Source organism: Nerophis lumbriciformis, linkage group LG07 (assembly GCF_033978685.3).
Source record: "Nerophis lumbriciformis linkage group LG07, RoL_Nlum_v2.1, whole genome shotgun sequence".
NCBI lineage: Eukaryota > Metazoa > Chordata > Actinopteri > Syngnathiformes > Syngnathidae > Nerophis > Nerophis lumbriciformis.
Genome location: NC_084554.2, coordinates 54,056,807 through 54,076,827, shown reverse-complemented (window position 1 = coordinate 54,076,827; position 20,021 = coordinate 54,056,807). Strand labels below are relative to the sequence as shown.

At 46.9% G+C, this 20,021-nt stretch overlaps 1 protein-coding gene across 1 annotated transcript in view; it reads left to right on the top strand.

The window, feature by feature from the left end:
- The window catches only part of LOC133609344 (partitioning defective 3 homolog), a 963,929-nt gene that overhangs the window by 468,409 nt on the left and 475,499 nt on the right, over positions 1-20,021 (top strand). Inside the window, exons 13-14 of the mRNA XM_061964873.2 lie at positions 14,972-15,160; positions 15,252-15,422. Of these exons, the coding sequence (XP_061820857.1) occupies positions 14,972-15,160; positions 15,252-15,422 (360 nt within the window). The remainder of the gene's footprint in view (positions 1-14,971; positions 15,161-15,251; positions 15,423-20,021) is intronic.

Genomic DNA, 20,021 nt, shown 5'->3' with positions numbered 1-20,021 from the left:
TCTAATATGCAGCTAAGATTGAGGGATGGACGAGCAGGGGACAAGAAAGGAGGACTGGAGCCCCATTGGAGGCATCCTCAACCCCCCGCCATGCCTCCCCGCAGGACAATCCCCAAAGTCCTATATATGTGTGACTGTGTGCGCTATAAGTAGGAGGAGTAGAGGGCCCGGACATCCCCCCAGTCCACGCGGCCGACAACCAGGAACTACGGCCAGGAGGCCGCCACCCCCCGCCACAGCCCGTGACCCACACCAGACCACTTTGACGTGACGCCACGCGAGCCCCTCCCCCCGCCAAACAAAGCCAGCCCCCGCCCGCCCCAACCCAACCCTGCAGAGCCCATACCGGCAACCAAACGCAGAGAAACCGCACAGCCCCCACGCCCAATGCAAACACCGCATCCCGGCCATCCACACAGCAACGTGCCCATACGAGTCCCGGCCAGGGGAAGGAGCCCCCCAACGGGGGAAGAAGCCAATGCATCCCGTCCGCCTGCCAGCCCCCAAACCAGCCGGCAAGCCAACGCCAGCCATCCCCACAACCCCACAAGCGCACAGACACCAGCCACAGTCCCCCAACCACTCCAACCCAACACAGCGATGCCAACCGCTGGTATCACCGCAGCAACCATCACCACCACCGCCCGTCCGCAGCGTAAACACCCGCGGCCGCCGAAACCAAAACAAAAAAGCGACCGACCCCGTAAACCACAACAACGCACACCCCCGGCTACCACCGAGGCCACCAACCCACCTACCCCAACTCATCCACAGCCAGGCCAATTGAGCCACCGGACATCCACACCCATGCACACACCTACACATTCATATACACATACATACACACATACATATATGCATATACATATACATACACATACACACATTTCCACACGTATGCATATACATATAAACATACACATCCACACATATATACACATTAATACACCCACACACATATACATAAGCCCACATATACACAAACACATACATACACAACACACACAAAAAATAAATAAATAAATAAATTCCAGTACACTTTTTAATAAAGCATTAGACACAATGAACCACAGCTTCTTGATAAGCTAATTAGAACGGTATGAAATCCAAGGGTTTGTCTTGAAATGGGTTAGAAGATACTTAACCAACAGGAAGCAATACGTGAAGATAGACAGAGCTGAATACACACTACATTGCCAAAAGTATTTGGCCATCCGTCCAAATGATCAGAATCAGGTGTCCTAATCACTTGGCCCCGGCCACAGGTGTATAAAATCAAGCACTTAGGCATGGAGACTGTTTCTACAAACATTTGTGAATAGAATGGGCCGCTCTCAGTGATTTCCAGCGTGGAACTGTCGTAGGATGCCGGTCATCCATAAAGACATGGATGACCGGGTCTGGTGTGGATGAACTTGACTGCACAGAGTCCTGACCTGAACATCTTTGGGAGGAATTAGAATGGAGACTTCTTGACTTTTGGAAGAATGGTCGGAAATTCCTATAAACACACTCCGCGACCTTGTGGACAGCCTTCCCAGAAGAGTTGAAGCTGTAATAGCTGCAAAAGGTGGACCCACATCATATTGAACCCTATTTGTTAGGAATGGGATGGCACTGGATCTTCAGCTCTCACTGGATCGGTTCGCAGCCGAGTGTGAAGCGACTGGGATGGGAATCAGCACCTCCAAGTCCGAGTCCATGGTTCTCTCCCGGAAAAGGGTGGAGTGCCATCTCCGGGTTGGGGAGGAGATCTTGCCCCAAGTGGAGGAGTTCAAGTACCTCGGAGTCTTGTTCACGAGTGGGGGGAGAGTGGATCGTGAGATCGACAGGCGGATCGGTGCGGCGTCTTCGGTAATGCGGACGCTGTATCGATCCGTTGTGGTGAAGAAGGAGCTGAGCCGGAAGGCAAAGCTCTCGATTTACCGGTCGATCTACGTTCCCATCATCACCTATGGTCATGAGCTTTGGGTCATGACCGAAAGGACAAGATCACGGGTACAAGCGGCCGAAATGAGTTTCCTCCGCCGAGTGGCGGGGCTCTCCCTTAGAGATAGGGTGAGAAGCTCTGTCATTCGGGGGGGAGCTCAAAGTAAAGCCGCTGCTCCTCCACATCGAGAGGAGCCAGATGAGGTGGTTCGGGCATCTGGTCAGGATGCCACCCGAACGCCTCCCTAGGAAGGTGTTTCGGGCACGTCCGACCGGTAGGAGGCCACGGGGAAGACCCAGGACACGCTGGGAAGACTATGTCTCCCGGCTGGCCTGGGAACGCCTCGGGATCCCCCGGGAGGAGCTGGACGAAGTGGCTGGGGAGAGGGAAGTCTGGGCTTCCCTGCTTAAGCTGCTGCCCCCGCGACCCGACCTCAGATAAGCGGAAGAAGATGGATGGATGGGATGGCACTTGAAGTTCATATGTGAGTCAAGGCAGCTTGGGCAACATAGTGTGTTTCAAGCTTCAAAAAGTAACCCAGTAACTACGATACCTGGTAACTAAGTGCGTTTATTAAGAAGTAAGAAGTTATTTGCCCTATAACGGGTCGGTGTCCTGGGCATGACGTTAAAGTGCATCCGGCAGTGGAGGCTCCTCTATGGGGTCTTGGGGCACTAGGAGGTTAACCCCTTTACTACTGTTACCCCAGTTGGCCCTTGGCAAAGGCCTAGTACCTGACTGCCCTCGAGCCAGGGATACGGTGAAGACCTCAACGGCGGAGCAGGCGGAAGACGGTAGATGTAAGAACTACCACAACGGCTGCAATGGCGGATGAAGGCTGCAGCAGAAAAGGGTCCCCAGTCGTCTTGGACTCCATGCCACTGAACCCTGACCTGATCCTGTCAAGGATCGTGTGGTGACTGTCTTGTGTACCAGTCTCCCCACATTAAACAAAGTCACGCACAGGCATCCTCCATAAAGGGATACACCCCTACCAGGAGGATCGTCATACTCGTTGGAGTGACCGCCGATGATGAATATATAACGGGTCGGCAACCTTCACCATACAAAGAGCCATTTCCCATCAAATAAAACCCAACCGAGAGCCGCAAACTCCGTTTGATCCCTAAAATGACACTTATAGTTCTCACTGCACTTATGAAATAGCATTTATGAAATCAAACGCGAGACAGAAAACCACTCACCAATTTTTTTTTTTTTTGCTCTGATCAGCATTCCGCAGCAGTTCCAAAACTAAAATACGACCATATCACACCAACTCTCAAATCCCTTCACTGGCTTCCTGTTCCACTCAGGATTGAATACAAAGTCTCCCTACTAACCCACCAGTGCTTCCATGGAAATGCCACCCCTCTACCTCAAAAAACTGCTCACCCCCAAAATTCTCCACACGACACCTCCGCTCCGGACGGACTAACCTCATCCAACTTCCGAGGACAAAGCTACGAACAATGGGAGACCGGGCTTTCTGCTCCGCCGCTCCAAGTCTGTGGAATGCTCTCCCTGACCACCTGAGGGCACCACAGACTGTGGATGCTTTTAAAAAAGGCTTAAAAACCGTTCTTTTTAAAAAAAAGCTTTTTTTAGATGTATGTAGTGAAGTGTGAAGTGAAGTGAATTACATTTATATAGCGCCTTTCTCTAGTGACTCAAAGCGCTTTACATTGTCCATCCATCCATCCATCTTCTTCCGCTTATCCGAGGTCGGGTCGCGGGGGCAGCAGCCTAAGCAGGGGAGCCCAGACTTCCCTCTCCCCAGCCACTTCGTCCAGCTCCTCCCGGGGGATCCCGAAGCGTTCCCAGGCCAGCCGGGAGACATAGTCTTCCCAACGTGTCCTGGGTCTTCCCCGTGGCCTCCTACCGGTCGGACGTGCCCTAAACACCTCCCGAGGGAGGCGATCGGGTGGCATCCTGACCAGATGCCCGAACCAACTCATCTGGCTCCTCTCGATGTGGAGGAGCAGCGACTTTACTTTGAGCTCCCCGCGGATGACAGAGCTTCTCACCCTATCTCTAAGGGAGAGCCCTGCCACCCGGCGGAGGAAACTCATTTCGGCCGCTTGTACCCGTGATCTTGTCCTTTCGGTCATAACCCAAAGCTCATGACCATAGGTGATGATGGGAACGTAGATCGACCGGTAAATTGAGAGCTTTGCCTTCCGGCTCAGCTCCTTCTTCACCACAACGGATCGATACAGCGTCTGTATTAATGAAGACGACGCACCGATCCGCCTGTCGATCTCACGATCCACTCTTCCCTCACTCGTGAACAAGACTCCGAGGTACTTGAACTCCTCCACTTGGGGAAGGGTCTCCTCCCCAACCCGGAGATGGCACTCCACCCTTTTCCGGGCGAGAACCATGGACTCGGACTTGGAGGTGCTGATTCTCATCCCAGTCGCTTCACACTCGGCTGCGAACCGATCCAGCGAGAGCTGAAGATCCTGGCCAGATGAAGCCATCAGGACCACATCATCTGCAAAAAGCAGAGACCTAAAGCAGATCCCCTCAACACCTTGACTGTGCCTAGAAATTCTGTCCATAAAAGTTATGAACAGAATCGGTGACAAAGGGCAGCCTTGGCGGAGTCCAACCCTCACTGGAAACGTGTCCGACTTATTGCCGGCAATGCGGACCAAGCTCTGACACTGATCATACAGGGAGCGGACCGCCAAAATCAGACAGTCCGATACCCCATACTCTCTGAGCACTCCCCACAGGACTTCCCGGGGTACACGGTCGAATGCCTTCTCCAAGTCCACAAAGCACATGTAGACTGGTTGGGCAAACTCCCATGCACCCTCAAGGACCCTGCCGAGAGTATACTTTACAGCTTTACATTGTGAAACCCAATATCTAAGTTACATTTAAACCAGTGTGGGTGGCACTGGGAGCAGGTGGGTAAAGTGTCTTGCCCAAGGACACAATGGAAATAACTAGGATGGCGGAAGCGGGGATCGAACCAGCAACCCTCAAGTTGCTGGCACGGCCGCTCTACCAACCGAGCTATACCGCCCTAGTTCTAGCTATGTGGATGTTCTAGTTTTTTATTTTTATTTATTTTTTATTTTTTATTTTTTTTAATACACTGTAGCACTTTGAGGTTGTTTACTCATTGTAAAGTGATTTTTACAAATAAAATCTATTATTATTATTATTATTGCTCTTCTCCAGCTGGGTGCTTTTGCGCGATTGCTGTGTGTTTGTTCTTTTTTTTTTTTTTTTTTTTCCCACATATCGGGAAGTCCTGTGGGGAGTGCTCAGAGAGTACGGGGTATCGGACTGTCTGATTGTGGCAGTCCGCTCCCTGTATGATCAGTGCCAGAGCTTGGTCCGCATTGCCGGTAGTAAGTCGGACACGTTTCCAGTGAGGGTTGGACTCCGCCAAGGCTGCCCTTTGTCACCCATTCTGTTCATAACTTTTATGGACAGAATTTCTAGGCGCAGTCAGGGCGTTGAGGGGATCTGGTTTGGTGGCTGCAGGATTAGGTCTCTGCTTTTTGCAGATGATGTGGTCCTGATGGCTTCATCTGGCCAGGATCTTCAGCTCTCACTGGATCGGTTCGCAGCTGAGTGTGAAGCGACTGGGATGAGAATCAGCACCTCCAAGTCCGAGTCCATGGTCCTCGCCCGGAAAAGGGTGGAGTGCCATCCCCGGGTTGGGGAGGAGATCTTGCCCCAAGTGGAGGAGTTCAAGTACCTCGGAGTCTTGTTCACGAGTGAGGGAAGAGTGGATCGTGAGATCGACAGGCGGATCGGTGCGGCGTCTTCAGTAATGCGGACGCTGTATCGATCCGTTGTGGTGAAGAAGGAGCTGAGCCGAAAGGCAAAGCTCTCAATTTACCGGTCGATCTACGTTCCCATCCTCACCTATGGTCATGAGCTTTGGGTTATGACCGAAAGGACAAGATCACGGGTACAAGCGGCCGAAATGAGTTTCCTCCGCCGGGTGGCGGGGCTCTCCCTTAGAGATAGGGTGAGAAGCTCTGCCATCCGGGAGGAGCTCAAAGTAAAGCCGCTGCTCCTCCACATGGAGAGGAGCCAGATGAGGTGGTTCGGGCATCTGGTCAGGATGCCACCCGAACGCCTCCCTAGGGAGGTGTTTAGGGCACGTCCCACCGGTAGGAGGCCGCGGGGAAGACCCAGGACACGTTGGGAAGACTATGTCTCCCGGCTGGCCTGGGAACGCCTCGGGGTCCCACAGGAAGAGCTGGACGAAGTGGCTGGGGAGAGGGAAGTCTGGGCTTCCCTGCTTAGGCTGCTGCCCCCGCGACCCGACCTCGGATAAGCGGAAGAAGATGAATGGATGGATGGACATATTAAACACACACGAACCAACCTTTGTCAACAGTGAAGGCAAATCAATCTGTCCATGAAGCATCAATTATATTTCCCTTTATTGCTAGTTTACTGGTTGTTGACCGCTAAAATAAACAATACAATTGCCTGACAAAATCGACAAAAAATAGAAATATGTTTTATTTTTATATTACAAGATCACAGAAATAACAAATGTAACATTAAAATCTAACTAAATAAAATGTGAATTAAAATGAATGTATTGACATTGTGTGTCAAAGGGAGCCAGGGCAGAGGCAGGTTGCAGACCCCTGCCCTATGTTCATACTTTTAATAAGCTCAGCTGAAGCCAAAAGAGGGTCAGTCAGCATTTCTAGTTCAGTGTGAGTTTGACAACAGTTTTGTCTGCGCTAACTTGACACAACTGTCAGGCTGCCTGACACACTCGGCCTCAGCCAGCAGCGCTTTTTCCTGTCTAATGAAAATGTTACACCGCTCTCTCATCTTCCCGCCTCGGCCCGCTATTCCCACAACTCTTGAGTAGGCGGTTATTCCGTCATCATGGCGTGTGCCGGAGCACTCCCCGCCTTAAACGCACATCATGAATCAGGGTCCATTCAAAGACTATTTTTATCTTCTGCCTAAAAGCCTCTATGGGGATGTTCGTTTTAATGTTGGTGGGTCATATTCAGTGACGATTCAGACTGACCCCAACGATGAATCATCAGCCCTTTCTTGTGTGCATTTTTTTAACAATTGACTTTTCGGGTGCAACCAACTGCTTTATTGCGACCACAGAAGTCCGTTGCGTCATATCAGTGTAGGGATGGGTGATACGGCCTCAAATCTACAAACCCCCTTTCCATATGAGTTGGGAAATTGTGTTAGATGTAAATATAAACGGAATACATCCATCCATCCATCTTCTTCCGCTTATCCGAGGTCGGGTCGCGGGGGCAGCAGCCTAAGCAGGGAAGCCCAGACTTCCCTCTCCCCAGCCACTTCGTCCAGCTCCTCCCGTGGGACCCCGAGGCGTTCCCAGGCCAGCCGGGAGACATAGTCTTCCCAACGTGTCCTGGGTCTTCCCCGCGGCCTCCTACCGGTCGGACGTGCCCTAAACACCTCCCTAGGGAGGCGTTCGGGTGGCATCCTGACCAGATGCCCGAACCACCTCATCTGGCTCCTCTCGATGTGGAGGAGCAGCGGCTTTACTTTGAGTTCCTCCCGGATGGCAGAGCTTCTCACCCTATCTCTAAGGGAGAGCCCCGCCACCCGGCGGAGGAAACTCATTTCGGCCGCTTGTACCCGTGATCTTGTCCTTTCGGTCATAACCCAAAGCTCATGACCATAGGTGAGGATGGGAACGTAGATCGACCGGTAAATTGAGAGCTTTGCCTTCCGGCTCAGCTCCTTCTTCACCACAACGGATCGATACAGCGTCCGCATTACTGAAGACGCCGCACCGATCTCACGATCCACTCTTCCCTCACTCGTGAACAAGACTCCGAGGTACTTGAACTCCTCCACTTGGGGCGAGATCTCCTCCCCAACCCGGAGATGGCACTCCACCCTTTTCCGGGCGAGAACCGTGGACTCGTACTTGGAGGTGCTGATTCTCATCCCAGTCGCTTCACACCGATCCAGCGAGAGCTGAAGATCCTGGCCAGATGAAGCCATCAGGACCACATCATCCGCAAAAAGCAGAGACCTAATCCTGCAGCCACCAAACCGGATCCCCTCAACGCCTTGACTGCGCCTAGAAAGTCTGTCCATGTTCAAACTCATAAACTTTATTTGTTTTTTGCAAATAATAATTAACTTAGAGTTTCATGGCTGCAACACGTGCCAAATTAGTTGGGAAAGGGCATGTTCACCACTGTGTTACATGGCCTATCCTTTTAACAACACTCAGTAAACGATTGGGAACTGAGGAAACTAATTGTTGAATCTTTGAAAGGGGAATTATTTCCCATTCTTGTTTTATGTAGAGCTTCAGTCGTTCAACAGTCCGGGGGTCTCCGCTGTCGTATTTTACGCTTCATAATGCGCCACACATTTTCGATGGGAGACAGGTCTGGACTGCAGGCGGGCCAGGAAAGTACCCGCACTCTTTTTTTTACGAAGCCTTGCTGAAATAAGCAGGGGGGCGTCCATGGAAAAGACGGTGCTTAGATGGCAGCATATGTTGTTCCGAAACCTTTTAGCATTAATGGTGCCTTCACAGATGTGTAAGTTACCCATGCCTTGGGCACTAATACACCCCCATACCATCACACATGCTGCCTTTTGAAATTTGCGTCGATAACAGTCTGGATGGTTCGCACACACACAGAGTACTTACAAGCAGACACAGCGTGGAGACAGAAAAGGGAGAATGGACGCATTTTGGTGTAACAAGTAAAGATAAAGGTGAAGTTATAACACTGAAACACCCTCAGGAAGAGGTGCTTTAAGACATGGCTAGCTAACTAGCCACACCGTCGGGGGGTGCAATAGCTCAGTGACGCCATTCCTGAGTGTAAACAAATCTACATCTACACCTGACGTCCACTGTAATGATACCAAGTACAAGAGCGTATCTAGTCGATTGCAATAAGAGACATATGTTTAATGTACCTAATATTTCTTAAAATAAAGCTAATAATGAAGTTTATTGTGGTCCCCTTTGTTTGGAAAGGTATTGAAATACTATTTGGTAGCGGTACCAGAATTGTGCCATTTGGTAATAAAAGTTAAAAATAGCGTCAGACTTTGTGCGATTATTTTTTTCTGGGGGCTACAATATATTATATTATTTTAGTATGTTTTAATATGTTTCCTTAAGGCTCTGGATGCTGTGGGGCTGTCTTGGTTGACAAGACTCTGCAGCATCACGTGGACATCGGGGGCGGTACCACTGGATTGGCAGACCGGGGTGGTGGTTCCTCTCTTTAAGAAGGGGAACCGGAGGGTGTGTTCTAACTATTGTGGGATCACACTCCTCAGCCTTCCCGGTAAGGTCTATTCAGGTGTACTGGAGAGGAGGCTACGCCGGATAGTCGAACCTCGGATTCAGGAGGAACAGTGTGGTTTTCGTCCTGGTCGTGGAACTGTGGACCAGCTCTATACTCTCGGCAGGGTCCTTGAGGGTGCATGGGAGTTTGCCCAACCAGTCTACATGTGTTTTGTGGACTTGGAGAAGGCATTCGACCGTGTCCCTCGGGAAGTCCTGTGGGGAGTGCTCAGAGAGTACGGGGTATCGGACTGTCTGATTGTGGCAGTCCGCTCCCTGTATGATCAGTGCCAGAGCTTGGTCCGCATTGCCGGTAGTAAGTCGGACACGTTTCCAGTGAGGGTTGGACTCCGCCAAGGCTGCCCTTTGTCACCGATTCTGTTCATAACTTTTATGGACAGAATTTCTAGGCGCAGTCAAGGCGTTGAGGGGATCTGGTTTGGTGGCTGCAGGATTAGGTCTCTGCTTTTTGCAGATGATGTGGTCCTGATGGCTTCATCAGGACCAGCTCTATACTCTCGGCAGGGTCCTTGAGGGTGCATGGGAGTTTGCCCAACCAGTCTACATGTGTTTTGTGGACTTGGAGAAGGCATTCGACCGTGTCCCTCGGGAAGTCCTGTGGGGAGTGCTCAGAGAGTACGGGGTATCGGACTGTCTGATTGTGGCGGTCCGCTCCCTGTATGATCAGTGCCAGGGCTTGGTCCGGCAGTAAGTCGGACACGTTTCCAGTGAGGGTTGGACTCCGCCAAGGCTGCCCTTTGTCACCCATTCTGTTCATAACTTTTATGGACAGAATTTCTAGGCGCAGTCAAGGCGTTGAGGGGATCTGGTTTGGTGGCTGCAGGATTAGGTCTCTGCTTTTTGCAGATGATGTGGTCCTGATGGCTTCATCTGGCCAGGATCTTCAGCTCTCACTGGATCGGTTCGCAGCCGAGTGTGAAGCGACTGGGATGAGAATCAGCACCTCCAAGTCCGTGTCCATGGTTCTCGCCCGGAAAAGGGTGGAGTGCCATCTCCGGGTTGGGGAGGAGATCTTGCCCCAAGTGGAGGAGTTCAAGTACCTCGGAGTCTTGTTCACGAGTGAGGGAAGAGTGGATCGTGCGATCGACAGGCGGATCGGTGCGGCGTCTTCAGTAATGCGGACGCTGTATCGATCCGTTGTGGTGAAGAAGGAGCTGAGCCGGAAGGCAAAGCTCTCAATTTACCGCTCGATCTACGTTCCCATCCTCACCTATGGTCATGAGCTTTGGGTTATGACCGAAAGGACAAGATCACGGGTACAAGCAGTCGAAATGAGTTTCCTCCGCCGGGTGGCGGGGCTCTCCCTTAGAGATAGGGTGAGAAGCTCTGCCATCCGGGGGGAACTCAAAGTAAAGCCGCTGCTCCTCCACATCGAGAGGAGCCAGATGAGGTGGTTCGGGCATCTGGTCAGGATGCCACCCGAACGCCTCCCTAGGGAGGTGTTTAGGGCACGTCCGACCGGTAGGAGGCCGCGGGGAAGACCCAGGACACGTTGGGAAGACTATGTCTCCCGGCTGGCCTGGGAACGCCTCGGGGTCCCACAGGAAGAGCTGGACGAAGTGGCTGGGGAGAGGGAAGTCTGGGCATCCCTGGGCTTTTTTTTTTCTGCTTATTGACATTTATATTCAAATTTGATCTCGTCGTGCAAAAAAATCTTTGCCTGACAAGAGCGGTCGGTTTGGGGAAGTGTTGAGGGACGGTGGGATTTAACGGATCGCGGTGCTCTGAAGGCTGTGATTGTGGACAAAACCCAACCGGCGGGTCGTACCGACAGGTGTCCGAAATGAGAGGAGAAAAGCAGAACAAAAAGGAGGGCGTGTGGGGATCGCGGTTGAAAAGAGCTTTCACCTGAACGCACCGCTGCATCCTAATGACTCCTCAGCCCGTGGAAGAAAGGGAAAAAAAAGGACACCGTATGCTCTACCTTCCCTGGGCTTAACACTTCATCCCAGCAGCTGTGAGGGGCCACACACCTGGCGGCCCTCCATCTGGATGTCATTTAAATACAGTCCTGGTCAAAAGTGTACATACACGTGTAAAGAACATCATGTCATGCCTGTCTTGAGTTTACAATCATTTCTACATTTCTTATTTTGATGTAGTGATTGGAGCACATACTTGTTGGTCACAAAAAACATTCATGAATTTTGCTTCTTTTATGAATTTATTATGGCTCTACTGAAAATGTGAGGGTCAAAAGTATACATACAGCAATGTTAATATTTGCTTACATGTCCCTTGGCAAGTTTACCTGTCGCCTTTTCCAGGCGACCTGTTCTTTGAACTGTTTTACGACCTTTTCTTTGGACTGTTTTGTAACCAAAGGTGATGGCTGTTTACGACCCCCGTCCCTTAGAAAGGCACTTTTGGTAGCCATTAGAGATGCGCGGTTTGCGGGCACAACCGCGGAGTCCGCGGATTATCCGCGGATCGGGCGGATGAAATTGAAAAAAAATTAGATTTTATCCGCGGGTCGGGTCGGATCGGGTCGGGCGGTTGAAATAAAAAAAAATTGATTTTAAATAGATTCAGGCGGGTGGCAGTTAAACCAATTGGGAAATATATATACATAGTTAAATGTTGTTACCCACATACGAAAAACGAGCAGGCACCTGCTGCATATGCCACAACAGAAGAAAAAAAAAGAAAAGAGATGGACACTTTTACGGAGCGGAGAAGGCCCCCGACGCCTCGCCGGGGTCCGGGACCGAGGCCCCTTCCCCCGAGAGGGCCCCACCGGGAGCCGTAGCTGAGGCGATCCGCGAGAAGGGCCCGACGCACGTCCAGGGTCACCACCGCGCCCACCGCACCGACACCCCGCCTCGTCCGCCTTCGCCGCGGCCGGCGTCACGCGCAGCAGGTAAGCAGCTTACCTGCCCGCCACCCCCGTGGCCGGGGGCTCGTAACAGGGGTCACTCCGCGCGCTCCGCCCGCGCAGCTTACCTGCCCGCCACCCCTGTTGCCGGGGACGCGTAACAGGGGTCACTCCGCGCGCAGTGCGCTCACGAAAGGGGTGGGGCTCACCTTGGTTGATATAGACAGCAGGACGGTGGCCATGGACGTCGGAACCCGCTAAGGAGTGTGTAACAACCCACCTGCCGAATCAACTAGCCCTGAAAATGGATGGCGCTGGAGCGTCGGGCCCATACCCGGCCGTCGCCGGCAGCGAGACGCCCTTGGAGGTGCGCTCAGCGCGGCTCCCATATGATTGCGCACTGGTGTGCGTCTGGGTCGTGACAGCGTGGCACGCGAATGTCTGTGCTGCATTGGATCAGTCTCCTTTCTTTAACAGGCAAAAGCTTTATAACCTCACTAATGCCTTGCATCGTCTATATTAGATATATAACAACGGGCGGGTGCGGGCGGATGGCGGGCGGATGCGGTTCTGATCAAATGTTAGATCGGGTGGATTGCGGATGGTTGACGACTTTCTGATGCGGTTGCGGATGAAATAATTGCCTATCCGCGCATCTCTAGTAGCCATCCACTGTCAGAATAATTGTATCTAAGTTATCACAAAACTTTGCGTTGCCATGAGTTCCCGGCGAGAAGACAAAAGCTGTCTTTGATACTACCAAGAAGGCTTGTAAAATTCCACTGTGTAGGATGGGAAGCAACATGAAGGTGTTCTGTTTCTTTGATGCATTGTAATCCATACAAATATTGTGTGGAAGCAGGACCAGACTCTTTTCCGGGCGACCTGTTCTTTGAACTGTTTTACGACCTTTGCTTTGAACTGTTTTGTAACCAAAGGTGATGGCTGTTTACGACCCCCGTCCCTTAGAAACAGCTGTTGCCATGTAATCAGGGAAAGTCCAAATAAAAGAGGGGGCGTACAATCTTTTGTCAGGGCGTGTGATGACACTGTGAAATGGTACAGTGTCTGTGCATTTCTCCTCATTGAGTTAAAGTGAATTCTGTCTCTGTTTAATTCTTTGCTTCTTGTCTTATTTAATAGATGTCATCAGTGTTTGAACCTGACATCCACAAGCTTCTGGTTGAATTTTTGACCACTCCTCTTGACAAAATTGGTGCAGTTCAGCTAAATGTGTCGGTTTTCTGACATGGACTTGTTTCTTCAGCATTGTCCACACCTTTAAGTCAGGACTTTGGGAAGGCCATTCTAAAACCTTCATTCTTAGCCTGATTTAGCCATTCTTTTACCACTTTTGACGTGTGTTTGGGGGTCATTGTCCTGTTGGAACACCCAACTGCGCCCAAGACCCAACCTCCGGCCTGATGGTTTTTCATTGTCCCATTTACTCTCTGTAAAGCAGCAGTTCCATTGGCAGCAAAACAGGTCCAGAGCATAATACGACCACCACCATCCTTGACGGTAGGTATTGTGTTCCTGGAATTAAAGGCCTCACCTTGTCAAAATTGAGCCTTTTGGCCACAATATCAATCAATCAATCAATGTTTATTTATATAGCCCTAAATCACAAGTGTCTCAAAGGGCTGCACAAGCCACAACGACATCCTCGGTACAGAGCCCACATAAGGGCAAGGAAAAACTCACCCCAGTGGGACGTCGTTTGTGAGTGACTATGAGAAACCTTGGAGAGGACCGCATATGTGGGTAACCCTCCCCCTCTAGGGGAGACCGAATGCAATGGATGTCGAGTGGGTCTGACATAATATTGTGAGAGTCCAGTCCATAGTGGATCCAACATAATAGTAAGAGTCCAGTCCATATTGGATCTAACATAATAGTTAGAGTCGAGTCCATAATGGATCTAACATAATAGTGAGAGTCCAGTCCATAGTGGATCCAACATAATAGTGAGAGTCGAGTCCATAGTGGATCTAACATAATAGTGTGAGAGTCCAGTCCTTAGTGGATCTAACATAATAGTGTGAGAGTCCAGTCCATAGTGGATCTAACATAATAGTGTGAGAGTCCAGTCCATAGTGGATCTAACATAATAGTTAGAGTCCAGTCCATAGTGGATCTAACATAATAGTGTGAGAGTCCAGTCCATAGTGGATCTAACATAATAGTGTGAGAGTCCAGTCCATAGTGGATCTAACATAATAGTGTGAGAGTCCAGTCCATAGTGGATCTAACATAATAGTGAGAGAGTCCAGTCCATAGTGGATCTAACATAATAGTGTGAGAGTCCAGTCCATAGTGGATCTAACATAATAGTGAGAGTCCAGTCCATTGTGGATCCAACATAATAGTGAGAGTCCAGTCCATAGTGGATCTAACATAATAGTGTGAGAGTCCAGTCCATAGTGGATCTAACATAATAGTGTGAGAGTCCAGTCCATAGTGGATCCAACTTAATAGTAAGAGTCCAGTCCATAGTGGGGCCAGCAGGACACCATCCCGAGCGGAGACGGGTCAGCAGTGCAGAGATGTTCCCAACCGATGCACAGGCGAGCGGTCCACCCCGGGTCCCGACTCTGGACAGCCAGCACTTCATCCATGGCCACCGGACCCCAAACACACCTCAAAAGTGGTAAAGGAATGGCTAAATCAGGCTAGACTTAAGGTTTTAGAATGGCTTTCCCAAAGGTCTCTGAGTTTGATTGCGCTCACTGCCATTAATCTTCAAATTGACTTAATCCGGCCGATCACAAAGTCCTAGAACTGGAGCTCTGAACCCGGAAGCAGTGAACAAGACCTCTTGATACACCGACAACAGTCTGGGATTTAGCATGTTTGGATTCGTTCTGACACCATTCCCTAATAATGTCCACAGCAAGCGGGTGACGATGACCTGGTCTTGACCCCGGACGGTACGCGAGAGTTCATGACCTTCGAGATCCCCCTCAACGACTCGGGTTCCGCAGGCCTGGGGGTCAGCGTCAAAGGCAACCGGTCCAAGGAGAGCCACGCCGACTTGGGCATTTTTGTCAAATCCATCATCAACGGTGGCGCGGCCAGCAAGGCAAGTGACAGCTTTTACTCTGATAAACCAAAATCTAAAGCTCCGAACACGACGTCCACGGTTTACCCTGGTGGTTCTTTTTGATGGACAGGATGGGCGACTACGCATAAACGACCAACTCATCGCCGTCAACGGGGAGTCACTGCTGGGGAATACCAATCAGGAAGCCATGGAAATGCTACGTAAATCCATGTCGGTTGAAGGCAACATTCGAGGGATGATCCAACTCATCGTCGCCCGGCGGTTGGGCCAAAACCAAGAGGTAGGAACTGCTGGAATGTTTGTTGATTTGCCTTCATTACTGTGTGAATTTTCATCCTTGCGGAACCGTTCGAGTGTCAAAAAGTTCGGACCCCCCCAAAAAATAAAAATATCCCAGATTACCCAGAATTTCCGGTTTTCCGGGACATGTTTCCCATTGAGCATGAATGGGCCATTTGTCGAACTTGCACAATTCCCACATTTCTCAACCGATTCGAAGCGTTCCGCCATGCAAACACTCCACTCACCTTAGACAGTCAAACTACCATTTTCCAAGTTCAAAAACATTTCCAGGAATTCCCAGGATTCTCGTTTTTCCAAAGCCCTATTTTCACCTCTTCCTTGAAAGTTTTCACAGTCCACATAAAAAAATAAAATTAAGTTAAATTAAAAATAAACATATATATATATATATATATATATATATATATATATATATATATATATATATATACTTATTTTTAATTTTATTTTACAGTCCACATAAAAAAAAAAAAATTTAAAAAAAAAATTTAAAAAAATTTATAATAATAATAAAAAAAAAATAAATAAAAAATAAATAAATAAATAAATAAAACAATATATATATATATTATATATATGTTTATTTTTTATTTAATTTTATTTAATTTTTTTATGTGGACTGTGAAAACTTTCAAGGAAGGAATCTCATTTTTCCAAAGCCCTATTTTCACCTCTTCCTTGAAAGTTTTCACAGTCCACATAAAAAAAAAAAATTAAATAAAAAAAAAAAATAAAAAATAAAAATATATATATATATATATATATATATATATATATATATATATATATATATATATATATATATATATTAGGCTCCAGCGCCCCCCCGCGACCCCAAAGGGAATAAGCGGTAGGAAATGGATGGATGGATATATTTATTTTTAATTTAAAAAAAAAAAAATGTATATATATATATATATATATATATATATATATATATATATATATATATATATATATATATATATATATATATATATATATATATATTTATTTTTTTTTTTATTTTTTTTTATTTATTTTTTTTTTAATTTAATTTAATTTAATTTTTTTATGTGGACTGTGAAAACTTTCAAGGAAGAGGTGAAAATAGGGCTTTGGAAAAATGAGATTCCTGGGAATTCCTGGAATTTATAAAAAAAAAAAAAAAAAAAAATATATATATATATATATATATATATGTATGTGTGGGAAAAAAAATCACAAGACTATTTCATCTCTACAGGCCTGTTTCATGAGGGGGGGTTCCCTCAATCATCAGGAGATTTTATATATTTTATATATATATATATATATATTTTTTTTTTTTTAATTTTATTTATTTATTTATTTTTTTCTCGTACAAATTCCTGGTTTTCCCGAAATTCCAGGATTTCCGAAATACCCATTCTCAATTCAAGCCGTTACTACATCAACATTTTTCAACTGATTCCAAACATTCCAAGTCTTACCCATCCATATAAATTAGGACAATTGTGCTCGTCTCAAATTCCAGGAAGTCCCAGGATTTTCATTTTTCCAATTCCCTATTTTCACCTCTTCCTGGAAAGTTTTCACAGTCCACATTCTTCAACCGTTTTTGATCGTTCCACTTTCAAGACATTCCTCTTAGTTGGGACAACACAATACATTCGTACAAATTCCTGGTTTTCCTGAAATTCCAGGAATTCCGGAATACCCATTCTCAATTCAAACTGTTACTACGTCAACATTTTTAAACCGATTGGAAACATTCCAACACCTACCCAACCATATCATCTACGACAATTGTGCAAGTATCTGCATTTTCCACAATTCCTGGTTTTTACAAAATCCTTAAACTTCTGGGAAATTCCCATTCAAATGAATGGACGTATTCATTGTTGTACAATGCTCTAAATTTTCAAAATGCCCCACCTTTCAACCATCCACACACACTACTCTTCCGATATACTGAACGCAAACATGTATTCCCTTTCCCCAAATACCCGGTTTTCCCAGGATTTCTGGTAATTATCTCTTCATTGACAATGAATGGGAAATATACAATCTACTCCATATCCTACATTTCTCAAGCGATTCGAACCGTTCCACCATCCAAACACTCCACTCACCATACAGTCAAACTACCATTTTCCAAGTTCAAAAAAATTCCAGGAATTCCCAGAATCTCATTTTTCCAAAGCCCTATTTTCACCTCTTCTTTGAAAGTTTTCACAGTCCACATTCTTCAACCGTTTTTGATCATTCTACTTTCAAAACATTCCTCTTAGTTGGGACAACAAAAAAAATATATATATATATATATATATATATATATATATATATATATATATATATATATATATATATATATATATATATTTTTTTTTTTTTTTTTTTTTTTTTTTTTTCTCGTACAAATTCCTGGTTTTCCCGAAATTCCAGGATTTCCGAAATACCCATTCTCAATTCAAGCTGTTACTACATCAGCATTTTTCAACTGATTCCAAAAATTCCAACACTTACCCATCCATATAAATTAGGACAATTGTGCTAGTATCAAATTCCAGGAATTCCCAGGATTTTCGTTTTTTCCAATGCCCTATTTTCACCTCTTCCTGGAAAGTTTTCACAGTCCACATTCTTCAACCGTTTTTGATCGTTCCACTTTCAAGACATTCATCTTAGTTGGGACAACAAAATACATCTTTTTTTTTTTTTCTGACAAATTCCTGGTTTTCCCGAAATTCCAGGATTCCCGAAATACCCATTCTCAATTCAAGCTGTTACTACATCAACATTTTTCAACTGATTCCAAACATTCCAACACTTACCCATCCATATAAATTAGGACAATTGTGCTAGTATCAAATTCCAGGAATTCCCAGGATTTTCGTTTTTCCAATGCCCTAATTTCACCTCTTCCTGGAAAGTTTTCACAGTCCACATTCTTCAACCGTTTTTGATCGTTCCACTTTCAAGACATTCATCTTAGTTGGGACAACAAAATATATACATATATATATATTTTTTTTTCTCGTACAAATTCCTGGTTTTCCCGAAATTCCAGGATTTCCGAAATACCCATTCTCAATTCAAGCTGTTACTACATCAACATTTTTCAACTGATTCCAAACATTCCAACACTTACCCATCCATATAAATTAGGACAATTGTGCTAGTATCAAGTTCCAGGAATTCCCAGGATTCTCGTTTTTCCAATTCCCTATTTTCACCTCTTCCTGGAAAGTTTTCACAGTCCACATTCTTCAACCGTTTTTGATCGTTCCACTTTCAAGACATTCCTCTTAGTTGGGACAAGAAAATACATTCGTACAAATTCCTGGTATTCCTGAAATTCCAGGAATTCCGTAATACCCATTCTCAATTCAAACTGTTACTACGTCAACATTTTTAAACCGATTGGAAACATTCCAACACCTACCCAACCATATCATCTACAACAATTGTGCAAGTTTCTGTATTTTCCACAATTCCTGGTTTTTACAAAATCCCTAAACTTCTGGGAAATTCCCATTCAAATGAATGGACGTATTCATTGTTGTACAATGCTCTAAATTCTCAAAATGTCCCACCTTTCAACCATCCACACACACTACTCTTCCGATATACTGAACGCAAACATGTATTCCCTTTTCCCAAATTCCCGGTTTTCCCAGGATTTCTGGTAATTTTCTCTTCATTGACAATGAATGGGAAATATACAATCTACTCCATATCCTACATTTCTCAAGCGATTCGAACCGTTCCACCATCCAAACATTCCACTCACCTTGAACAGTCAAACTATCATTTTCCAAGTTCAAAATAATTCCAGGAATTCCCAGGATTCTCGTTTTTCTAAAGCCCTATTTTCACCTCTTCCTGGAAAGTTTTCACAGTCCACATTCTTCAACCGTTTTTGATCGTTCCACTTTCAAGACATTCATCTTAGTTGGAACAACAAAATATATTCGCACAAATTCCTGGTTTTCCTGAAATTCCAGGAATTCCGAAATACCCATTTTTAATTCAAAATGTTACTACGCCAACATTTTTAAACCGATTGGAAACATTCCAACACCTACCCATTCCTATCATCTACGACAATTGTGCAAGTTTCTGTATTTTCCACAATTCCTGGTTTTTACAAAATCCCTAAACTTCTGGGAAATTGGCGGAGTCCAACCCTCACTGGAAACGGGTCCGACTTACTGCCTGCAATGCGGACCAAGCTCTGACACTGATCATACAGGGAGCGGTCCGCCACAATCTGACAGTCCGATACCCCATACTCTCTGAGCACTCCCCACAGGACTTCCCGGGGTACTTCTCCAAGTCCACAAAGCACATGTAGACTGGTTGGGCAAACTCCCATGCACCCTCAAGGACCCTGCCGAGAGTATAGAGCTGGTCCACAGTTCCACGACCAAGACGAAAACCACACCGTTCCTCCTGAATCCAAGGTTCGACTATCCGTAGTCGCCTCTTCTCCAGTACACGTGAATAGACCATACCGGGAAGGCTGAGGAGTGTGATCCCACAATAGTTGGAACACACCATCCGGTTCCCGTTCTTAAAGAGAGGAACCACCAGCCCGGTCTGCCAATCCAGA